The sequence below is a fragment of the Oncorhynchus mykiss genome, chromosome 7 (assembly GCF_057628025.1).
Source record: "Oncorhynchus mykiss isolate SJ-2025 chromosome 7, ASM5762802v1, whole genome shotgun sequence".
In the NCBI taxonomy this organism is placed as follows: Eukaryota; Metazoa; Chordata; class Actinopteri; order Salmoniformes; family Salmonidae; genus Oncorhynchus; species Oncorhynchus mykiss.
Window position 1 is genome coordinate 23,250,795 of NC_143028.1, and position 12,175 is coordinate 23,262,969.

The 12,175-nt window shown below is 40.8% G+C and overlaps 1 protein-coding gene across 5 annotated transcripts in view; it reads left to right on the forward strand.

Moving 5' to 3' along the window:
• The window catches only part of LOC110527602 (nck-associated protein 1), a 61,938-nt gene that overhangs the window by 2,073 nt on the left and 47,690 nt on the right, over nucleotides 1–12,175 (forward strand). For 2 of the 5 annotated variants that reach the window (XM_090240545.1, XM_090240547.1), the window contains exon 2: nucleotides 4,068–4,085. The exons of 2 other annotated variants lie outside the window; for them this stretch is intronic. In XM_090240545.1, the coding sequence (XP_090096671.1) occupies nucleotides 4,068–4,085 (18 nt within the window). Of the gene's footprint in view, nucleotides 1–4,067; nucleotides 4,086–10,146; nucleotides 10,424–12,175 lie in introns of those variants that run through there. One more of the 5 variants, XM_090240546.1, reaches the window with a different exon arrangement.

A 12,175-nucleotide genomic window follows, 5' to 3' on the forward strand; every position in this document is an offset into this window, starting at 1 on the left:
CCGTACCTAAATCCGCTACTGATTTGTATTAGTCTATAAATACATATTTTCCAAAATGCCCATGTCTTATTCAACTAGTATTTTTGAAAGTGTAAGGTTAATAATTCAGCCGTAGTTCTGAAATGTTTATTGAAGTTTGTTCTATAGAAAGTATTTGACTAGTCACAAAATGAAGTAAATTCGAAGGGGGGAGAATTCAGGCAGGGGGGAGATTTTCGGAACAACACCGGGACGATACCAGTATGACAATATATTTGTTTAATGTTGTCAGAAGTACATTGTATAGAGGAGAATCTCAAGTTTTTCCAAGAGTGTCAGAATTATTTCTTAACACCCAATTTTGAGCCAATTCATCAACTGTGCATCATATCAACTTTGTGGCTGTAGGCCTTTTGCGGTTATACACTTGTGCAGGTGGAAAAAAATGGGGGGGATCACACATGACAATTATATTAATACATGCTAATAGTTAACTAGCGAGATAACCAGCTACACTACTACACTATGTTTTGAAATGAATCGAGCTAGTTTGTTGTATTATTTTACCTGCTGCTGCAATGTCTCTCTCTCTCTCTCTCTCCTCTGGCAATGGCCCACTGGCACACGCAGGTGATGCACACACCTGGACTTTTCCAGGATTTTCTTTGCTGACCAAACATTTGCTGTAACTGGGCAAGTAACTCACTAACTAGCAATGAATATCAACACGTGTGGCTTGGCACATTTTGATATAAAAAATAAATGCATCTCTTGACTGCAGGATTGAAAGACTGCTAGTGCCTGTCAATGCAGGCCTACAATAATTGTACACCGATGCGCTCTGCAGAGATTGGGAGGACAGTGCGCATCGGAGTAGCCTAATTGTTTGACATTAGATTTTAACGTTTTTTTTAACCATTTTTTACTTGTCCGTATGGACAATCTATAATCTGCTTTTTAATTTATTTTTATTTTTTACTTGCGGAGCGGACAAGCGTTAATGTCAAGCTCAATGATTCTTGAGGACATAACAAAAAAAAAAACTCATGAGTTTAGTTCAACTCAACTGTTGTACCCTATCAGAACCCAAAATATAAGCTTGTTTTACTCCACTATTTGTAAACAATGTAATTGTAAAGAAACACTGTAGGCCTATAGCCTCAACATGGTTAAAACTATAATTTTGATATCATGAATGGTCAAAGCTATGTCTATGAATTTGAGAGTGGTTACATACTGTATCTCATAGCACAAAACGTATAAGATCTCCTAAACCTGTGTTAAACTACAGACCTTATTTTAGGCATTTCCCCATTAAAAAAACATTAATTTCCCCATAAGCTTTGGCCAAAGAGCCATGGCGGAGTAGTGCCTACAAAATATGCCATTACTATTGCTCTCTATTGAACGTCAGGAAATGTTATGGATTGTATCTGTAAAACCAAAACCAAAGTAACATATTAAATAATAATTTGGCAGTCACTCAAGTAATCGAATACTAATGTTTATCCGGATATCCGAATGGACTTGTCCATCCCTACGCGAACTGTACTATGTTGGCTATATTTTCCTTTCATGTTGTCGTTTCCATCACAACTTTAGCAACTATGGTGGATTTGTAACCAGGCAAGCCCAATACAGGCCTACAGTTCACCTTGGCTTGGTTTGGATGTAGGGCTATAGTGTGAATGAGGTAAAGTGAGCTGTTGGCCCAGCCAGTCTTTGTCTTTCTGAACCATAGCGACAGGGCTGTATCGGAGCCCAGTGTCTGTCATGTGATGCTTATTCTATTCACTTTCCTGTCTGCAAGTGTAGGCCATAATCCAATTTACTGAGTCAGGCAAACTGTCTTCACACAATCATGCACTAGTTTTGCTAGGATACTACAGTTGAAGTCGGAAGTTTACATGCACCTTAGCCAAATAGATTTAAACTCAGTTTTTTACAATTCCTGACATTTAATCCTAGTAAAAATGTAGGATCACCACTTTATTTTAAGAATGTGAAATGTCAGAATAACAGTAGAGAATTCGATATTTCTGCATTTATTTATTTCATCACATTCCTACTGGGTCAGAAGTTTACATACACTCAATTAGAATTTGGGTAGCATTGCCTTTGAATTGTTTAACTCAGGTCAAACGTTTCGGGTAGCCTTCCACAAGCTTCCCACGATAAGTTGGGTGAATTTTGTAACTGAGTCAGGTTTGTAGGCCTCCTTGAACACACACACTTTTTCAGTTCTGCCCACAAACTTTCTATAGGATTGAGGTCGGGGCTTTGTGATGGCCACTCCAATACCTTGACTTTGTTGTCCTTAAGCCATTTTGCCACAATTTTGGAAGTATGCTTGGGGTCATTGTCCATTTGGAAGACTCATTTGTGACCAAGCTTTAACTTCTTGATTGATGTCTAGAGATGTTGCTTCAATATATCCACATAATTTTCCTCCGTCATGATGCCATCTATTTTGTGAAGTGCACCAGTCCCTCCTGCAGCAAAGCACCCCCACAACATGACGTTGCCACCCCCGTGCTTCACGGTTGGGATGGTGCTCTTCGGCTTGCAAGCCTCCCCCTTTTTCCTCCCAACATAACGATGTCATTGTGGCCAAACAGTTCTATTTTTGTTTCATCAGACCAGAGGACATTTCTCCAAAAAGTACCATCTTTGTCCCCATGTGCAGTTGCAAACCGTAGTCTGTTTTTTATGGTGGTTTTGGAGCGTTGGCTTCTTCCTTGCTGTCGATATAGGACTCTATTTACTGTGGATATAGATACTTTTGTACCTGTTTCCTCCAGCATCTTCCCAAGGTCCTTTGCTGTTGTTCTGGGATTGATTTTTACTTTTCGCATCAAAGTACGTTCATCTCTAGGAGACAGAACGCATCTCCTTCCTGAGCGGTATGACAGCTGCGTGGTCCCATGGTGTTTATACTTGCATACTATTGTTTGTACAGATGAACGTGTTACCTTCAGGAGTTTTTCTGTGGTCTTGGCTGTTTTCTATAGATTTTCCCATGATGTCAAGCAAAGAGGCACTGCATTTGAAGGTAGGCCTTGAAATACATCCACAGGTACACATCCAATTGACTCAAATGCCATGACATAATTTTTCTGGAATTATCCAAGCTGTTTAAAGGCACAGTCAACTTAGTGAATGTAAAGTTCTGACCCACTGACATTGTGGTACATTGAATTATATGTGAAATAATCTCTGTCAACAACTGTTGGAAAAATTGCTTGTGTCATGCACAAAGTAGATGTCCTAACCAACTTGCCAAAACTAGTTTGTTAACAAGAAATTTGTGGAGTGGTTGAAACACTTAGGTTGGAGTCATTAAAACTAGTTTATGTAAACTTCCGACTTCAACTTTAGATGTGTGTGTGTGTGTGGTCACAATAATTCTATTATAAAGGCTGTCATGGCTAACTGCAATATTAGTGCATTGTTTTTCTCTCAAGACGTGAGTGTCATTTGCAGTAAAGTCTAAGCAACAAATAACATTGGATTGCTTTCTTTACATTTTTCAGCTGAGAGTTAGGTTCACATGAACCACTTTTTATTTTACACACAGAGATTGATCATGTAGATCATATTCTTTGTTTAATTAGTTAACCTGAATTTCCCCCTAGCAGGGAAAGTGTTGCCTCTTTTGTCCCTCACGAGTTTGCATCCCTGATTTATGCTTCTCTTGCATGCTGTTCTTTCTGCTTATTCACCCTACAACCCTCTAATCTTCAGTGTCCTAATCCTCAAGTGTCCCCTAGGCTAGACGGAGAGAAGCTTACAGAGCACCCCACTCCTGGAGGTCAAGGTTCTTATAATAGGGACAACGTAGACTACACCATAATTAATACCATCAGTTTTGAATTAATGACAGTTGGGACACTCACATAGGGGGACCTTCTTATCTAGGCCCATGTGGCATAACATAGGCCTAAGTCCTTGGCCTGTATAACTAACATATTAGAATGTAGAAATATCTCCAAAACCAGTTGTTTGCAATTAGATATGCATGTTAGTTACTGAAGAGCCTGTGTTGATGTATACCTTTCTCTCTTTCTGTTACAATGCTCCTCCTCCAGCAAGGACAAGTTTGGAAGGTTTGCACAGCTTTTCGCCTTTCCCTAAATCAAAACCTTCCTTTCCTATCGCCTTCTACCTAGTCTCATGTTTCATGACCCCTCTCTATGTTAACCACAGTGTCTTAGCGCATAGTGTTGGTACAGCTGCTATAAGAGGTCTGTGTTGCCAAATTGGAGCGCTTTTGTTTCCCGTCTCATTGAGCAATTGCCAGAGAAATGGTCTTTAAAAGCAGAATTATAATAGACAGGCTTTTGATTGACAGCTACTGTGTTGCTGTGTGTTTTGAGAAACATGGTGTTTCGTGTTGTACTTTTCTCTCCCATTCTTAAATCCTTGCCTTCAGTAGTTTTGTGTTGCAAACCACCGAGCCTATATGTGTAGTATAGTCTAGATACTTGCATGCCATTCCTGGCATTTTAACCTATTTGTTGAAAAATGTCATTCTTTTAGACTTACAGGCTCTGTTTCGTCTCAGATCTTCGTATCGCCCCTGTTTCTCAAATGAAGACTGCCGTTATGTAGCTAGCAACATCATCCATACTAACTGCTACTGTAGGCTAGGGTCGTCACAATACCAGTGTCACGATGCTGCTATGCAAAATGTTCAATTGGAAACTCAAAGCAGATTAAATTCTTTGATCCTTTAAGCGCTTGCTGTGCTATATCTTGGAAAATAAACAAATGCGACACTGGCTGACTATATAAGGCTGTTTGTTTCCAACATTAGGACTGTTTTCTTCAATAACGTAAAGCATGAAATGCACAGAGAAGTCCCTATCGGCAGTTAGATTATCACAGTTGGTGGCCCTCCCTTCTCTTGCTAGAACAAAAGCAGTACCTGTTGCCTGCCGACCCGGTAGCGACGGACCTAGAATCGCAATACTTGTCAGTGGCCAACAACTTGACTTTGAGCCATTTTGAGAGCATTAACCCCCACGTGGGGAAGTCAACAACAAAAAACGACAAGTAAGGGCATTTTCTTCGTACGTCCACGGATGAGCCAGTCACACTTCAAATGCAATGTAGGCTATGGGATGGTAGCTAGCTAAGTGTAGAGTTGCAATGCACACACCACTACATACTTCCAAGCTAGCTAACCACTGTAGGTAGTATTGACACTATAATTAATCACAATGGTTGTTAGCTGCCTAGTTAGTGCAGTGTCCTTGGCTGGCTGGCTAGCTAGCTATGTTGTGCTAGCTAGTGAATATGCTATTGTTAGCTAGCTAGCTAAACATTTGGCTATGGTCTGACACTGGCCGTATGGGATTATGGAGAGTGAATTAAATTGTTTCTTTGCCATCTTGCTAGGTAATCATCTAGCTGTGGCCATCTGGTTCGTATCAACAAGGGCTTTCTACAAAATAGCAACATTAGCGCAGATCACTTGGAATCTAGACTATAAGCAATACGAACGGATATGCATTGCCAAACAACGCTACTGCCACCTTCTGGCTTGGAGTATTATAACAAAGCTGAGTTCCAAAGTCTGAGGTGTGAACACAATAGAGATTGACTGACGACACTGTTCAGAGGTGCTAAGTACTGTTGGCAGGCAAGCATTTGACAATCTTACAGGTGTGTTTGCGCTGTGTCTGCATCATGTTTTGTGTCTTTGCCAAAATACTTCTGAATATCGCAAAACTGGTTTCGTGACAACCCCACTGTAGGCAACATCAGGACAGCATTAGAATGCTTGACACCCCACAGAGCCTCGTTAACCAGTTCAACCAATTTATCCAATCACTGTTTTAAGTGCAGAAAAATAGCTTAATTGTCTAATTGAAAGCTTTTTAATACTTTTTAAAGTTGTGTTATTGGCAGTTAATTGTTGACTAACGGTGACTGGCTTTATAGTGGATGAAGATACACAATAGCCTCTGTAGGTGATGTATCATTCTGTGTATTTTCATTTTGATGTGGCAAATTGTTTGCCACACCATGCAAAAAAGTGCATTGTTTCATGCTGTACTGTTAAGTTATTCATGCTTGATAAGGCAAGACTTGGTGGAAGTCTGACATTAATACAGTAAGGTTGTGTAAGTTACAATTAGGGTCATGTTCTTTGGGCATCAAATGGAAGAAAACCGACAAAAACAAGGAGGGACTTCCTGGATGCAAATATTCGCTTTCCGTGGGCAAAACACTTAATATTTTACGTTTTCTCTTGCGTGCCCTAATGAGCTTGACCCTGATGTTTTGATTGCCCACCGTTTTCATATACAAGCCTACTTCCTCCAACGATTGTGGTATAGTATTACAGTTAGTGTCCACACACACACACACACACACACCATAAGGTTTAGTAACCATCATTATTAACCTATGTGATGACAACACATGCATGCACTGCATCCTGTTCACCTTATGACACGTGTACCCAAAATGCATGCCGCTTTACCACCATGTTAAAGGGGAAGTTGACCTAAAATCCAAAATGTCCCAAGTGATTCCATACATTGAAACTAGTTAGGTGGAGTTTTCCTTCTCCCCCTCTCTCACCTTGCAGTCTAGAACTGGAAAGCTGCTAAAACAGGTCACGCGATGTCTTTGTGCACTGCTAGCTCTGCTGTCAGTCACATTTTTTGTTTTATTGAAAGCATATGGCTGAATTAGCAAAAATATAATATATATATAAGTACTCTCAAACTAACAATGTTACAGCCTGAATTTAAAATGGATTAAATTGCACATAAAAAAAATAATAATAATTGGCCTACACACTATCACAATGTTACAGTAGAATTATGTTTTTCGAAACGTTTACAGATTATTTAAAAATGAAATGCTGAAATGTCTTGAGACTAAGTTTTCAACCCCTTTTTAAGGCGAGCCTAAATAAGTTCAGGTGTAAAAATGTGCATAACAAGTTTCATGGACTCATGGCAATAATAGTGTTTAACTAACCTCATCTATATACCTCACATGCAATTATCTGTTAGGTCCCTCGGTCGAGCAGTGAATTTCAAATACAGATTCAACTACAAGACCAAGGAGGTTTTCTGATACTGCACAAAAAAGGGCACCTATTGGTAGATGGGTAAAATAAAAAGCAGACATTGAATATCCCATTGAGCATGGTAAAGTTATGAATTACACTCTGAATTGTGTAGCAATACACCCAGTCACTATGAAGATACAGGGGTCCTTCCTAACTCAGTTGCCGCATAGGAAGGAATTCACTTTTTGTCCTGAATATAAAGTGTTATGTTTGGGGCAAATCCAATACAACACATTACTGAGTACCACTCCCCATATTATCAAGCATAGTGGTGGCTGTGTCATGTTATGGGTATGCTTGTAATCTTTAAGGACTGGGGAGTTTTTCAGGATAATAAATAAACGGAATGGAGCTAAACACAGGCGGAATCGTAGAGGAAAACCTGGTTCACCTTTCAGCAGACGACAACCCTACGACACAAGGTCAAATCTACACTGGAGTTCCTTACCAAGAAGACCGTGACAGTAACAGTGGCAGAGCTATAGTTTTGATGTACATCTACTTGAAGATCTATGGAAAGACCTGAAAATGGTTATCTAGCAGTGCTCAACAACCAATTTGACAGAGCTCGAAGAATTTTGAAAAGATAATGGGCAAATGTTACACAATGCAGGTGTGGAATGCTCTTTGAGACTTACACAGAAAGACTTACAGCTGTAATCGCTGTCAAAGGTACTTCTACAAAGTATTGACTTGGGTGTAAAATTAGATATTTCATGTGAGTTCTCAACAGTCAAATGCCCATCCCTAGTCTCATTCAGCATAGCTTTGAAGTGGGTCCTCTGCGGTGAGTCACTGTGTCCAGGAGTCTGGATTCCTCTCCCATCCTGCGTGTTAAATACCGTCCGAGCCAAATATCCACTGCCTTAGGGGGTCTCCCCTGGTTTTCAGGAAGTGAAAGACTCCCAGGTATGTGCTGCTCCCAGACTGTGATTTGTTTGTCAGGTTAGGTACTGTGACTGCAAAAATAAAGAATATCCATGCAAATGGACCACAACTGGAATACAAAACATTCAAGCATTGTTTAGTTACATATACAAATATTTAAACTAGTATACTACATAATGTTAGCAACCTATTGTATGTGCATCATGAAAGTCTTTGTCTACTTCATTCTGGAGCGATATCTTCTAACCAGGTCCTTTCTCAGGTAATCTCTCTAGTAATGTTGGCTGGAAGATTAAAGTAGGCTTGGGCAGGTGGGATGAAGGATTCTTGTAAATCACCATTGGATGTTGTTACCACTCCAGCACCTGGTCAACCAGTTTCTCCCTGAACTGCAAAAGTTTTTTTTGTTCATTTATTTAAAAAAAAATGTTTGGCCACCCACTGCTTGCACTTTGTTTTAGGATCAAGTGTTTCTCACCTACACAATTAATGCAGAGGGCAGTTAGACATGTTTACATGGTACACACACAGACTTATTCTTAAGGATAATTTTTGTTTCACAAAATACCTTATGTTGTAACAGGAAATATGGTACTTCATATTATTCTATGTGATGTACATGCATGATCTATTTTATAATAAAAATGCTTATATAAAGGAAATTAAGTCTATCAAGTAATTCAAGTAGCTTGTTCCCTGTCCACATTTTCAGTATTATATTCCAAATTAGTATTATGTGTATTAAGAAAGGAGTAACTTCCGCCCAAACATAAGTCAAGTGATGCCATGTTTACTAACCTATAAAGCCTTTTTGTTATGGCCATTGTGCTACATGTAAATTATATTGTTAGGATACGCATGGCCCCTATTGACAGGGGGAGGGAGTTACAGAGAAACAATAGACCAGACTGGGAAATAATATACCCCAGGTGGTTCCTGCGGCCAGGTATTCCACACAAGGCTATACAGTTGCCTGAAATGTTGTCATGAAAATAATCATGGCTAGCCAACACATTGGGAAAAGGTCTACTGGATATTTTCACACAACATCAATTCCCAGAGGTGCTTGCTGTTGCTTAGTTGTTTGAAGACCGATCTATTGAGGCCAGAACCTGTGAGTGAGATGGGGATATTGACCTCAGTTATTTGTGGCACAATGGGACTTCATGATACATTTGCAATATTGGCTGTAGGAATGTTTACATAGTATTTACCGTTTTTATCGCTACTAGCCATCTTCTCCATCTGGCTATCTTTCAATGGAAAATAGTGAAACTTTGCCTTCTTCCTTAGATGTCTTATATAAAGTGCATACCGTATGGTGTCAAGCTCCAAATGAGTACATAAACAGTGCATTTGGAAATTATTCAGGCTCCTTGATGTTTTCCACATTTTGTTACGTTACAGCCTTATTCAAAAATGTTTGAAATTATTATTTTCCTTTATCTATCTACTCACAATACCTCGATGACGAAGCAATACTTGTTTTAAATGTTCGTAAATGTTTTAATAATTAAAAATGGAAATATCACATTTACAAGTATTATGACCCTTTACCCAGTACTTTGGCAGCGATTACAGCCTCAAGTCTTCGTTGGGTATGATGCTACAAGCTTGGCACACCTGTATTTGGGGAGTTTCTCCCGTTCTTGTCTGCTGATCCTATCAAGCTCTGTCAGGATGGATGGGGAGCTTTGCTGCAAAGCTATTTTCAGGTCTCTCCAGAGATGTTTGATTGGGTTCAAGTCTGGGCTCTGGCTGGGGCACTCCTGCGTTGTCTTGGCTGTATGCTTAGGGTCAATGTCTTGTTGGAAGGTGAAACCTTTGCCCTAGTCTGAGGTCCTGAGCACTCTAGCTTTCATCAAGGATCTCTCTGTACTTTGCTCTGTTCATCTTTCCCTCAACCGGACTATTCTCCCAGTCCCTGCCGCTGAAAAACATCCCCACAGCATGATGCTGCCACCACTATGCGTCACCGTAGGGATGGTGCCAGGTTTCCTCCAGACATTATGCTTGGCATTCAGGCCAAAGAGTTCAATCTTGGTTTTATCCGACCAGAGCATCTTGTTTCTCAAGGTCTGAGAGTCCTTTAGGGGCCATTTCGCAAACTCTAAGCAGGCTGTCATGCGCCTTTTACTGAGGAGTGGCTTATTTGTGGCCATTTCTACCGTAAAGAACTGATTGATGGAGTGCTGCAGAAAAGGTTGTCCTCGAAGGTTCTGCCATCTCCACAGAGGAACTCTCGAGCTCTATCAGAGTGACCATCGTGTTCTTGGTCACCTCCTCCTTGACCAAGGCCCTTCTCCCCCCGATTGCTCAGTGTGGCCAGGCAGCCAGCTCTAAGAAGAGTCTTGGTGTCTCCAATCAAGTTGTAGAAACATCTCAAGGATGATCAATGGAAACAGGATGCACCTGAGCTCAATTTCAAGTCTCATAGCAAAGGGTCTGAATATTTATGTAAATAAGGTATTTCTGTTTTTTATTTAATACATTTGCAAAAAAATCTAAACCTGTTTTTGCTTTGTCATAATGGGGTATTGTGTGTAGATTGTTGAAGAACAACATTCATTTAATTCATTTTAGAATAAGGCTGTACCGCTAAAAATAATTGGGAAACGGGAAGGGGTCTGAATACTTTCTGAATGCACTGTGCGTCAGTTTGCCCCACGAGCGCACGTGCAGTTTTTACCCATCTCCGATGTTGCAGTCGGCCACATAAAACATCTGATTATTTTATATAAATATTTAAAGTGGGAAAAGTATACATTTCCTGACTCAAAACTGATACTACTTTTGATCAAAGTAGCTCAGTCGAAAAGCGTCAGTTTCTTTGTTTTCATTGAACATGCCATACAAATAAAGGCATTTTAATTCATTATAAACTCAGCAAAAAAGAAACGTCCTCTCTGTCAACTGTTTATTTTCAGCAAACTTAACATGTGTAAATATTTCTATGAACATAAGATTCAACAACTGAGACTAACTGAACAAGTTCCACAGACATGTGACTAACAGAAATTGAATAATGTGTCCCTGAACAAAGGGGGGGTCAAAATCAAAAGTAACAGTCAGTATCTGGTGTGGCCACCAGCTGCATCTCCTCCTTATGGACTGCACCAGATTTGCCAGTTCTTGCTGTGAGATGTTACCCCACCCAAGGCACCTGCAAGTTCCCGGACATTTCTCGGGGGATGGCCCTAGCCCTCACCCTCCGATCCAACAGGTCCCAGACGTGCTCAATGGGATTGAGATCCGGGTGCTTCGCTGGCCATGGCAGAACACTGACATTCCTGTCCTGCAGGAAATCACACACAGAACGAGCAGTATGGCTGGTGGCATTGTCATGCTGAAGGGTCATGTCAGGATGAGCCTGCAGGAAGAGTACCACATGCGGGAGGAGGATGTCTTCTCTGTAACGACCAGCGTTGAGATTGCCTGCAATGACAACAAGCTCAGTCCGATGATGCTGTGACACACCGCCCCAGACCATGACGGACCCTCCACCTCCAAATCGATCCCGCTCCATAGTACAGGCCTCTGTATAACGCTCATTCCTTTGATGATAAATGCGAATCCGACCATCACCCCTGCGGCGTTCTTGCCGGTGATGTCTGGTGAGGACCTGCCTTACAACATGCCTACAAGCCCTCAGTCCAGCCTCTCTGTCCGCAATAGGCTGAGTTTGAGCACTGATGGAGGGATTGTGCGTTCCTGATGGAACTTGGGCAGTTGTTGCATCCTGTACATGTCCCGCAGGTGTGATGTTTGGATGTACCGATCCTGTGCAGGTGTTGTTAAACATGGTCTGCCACTGCGAGGACGATCAGCTGTCCATCCTGTCTCCCTGTAGCGCTTTCTTAAGTGTCTCACAGTATGGACATAGCAATTTATTGCCCTGGCCACATCTGCAGTCCTCATGCCTCCTTGCAACATGCCTAAGGCACGTTCACGCAGATGAGCAGGGCATCTTTCTTATGGTGTTTTTCAGAGTCAGTAGAAAGGCCTCCTTAGTGTCCTAAGTTTTCATAACTGTGACCTTAATTGCCTACTGTCTGTAAGCTGTTAGTGTCTTAACGACCGTTCCACAGGTGCATATTCATTATTTTTTTTATGGTTAATTGAACAAGCATGTGAAACCATGTTTAAACCCTTTACAATGAAGATCTGTGAAGTTATTAGGATTTTTACAAATTATTTTTGTAAGACCGGGTCCTGAAA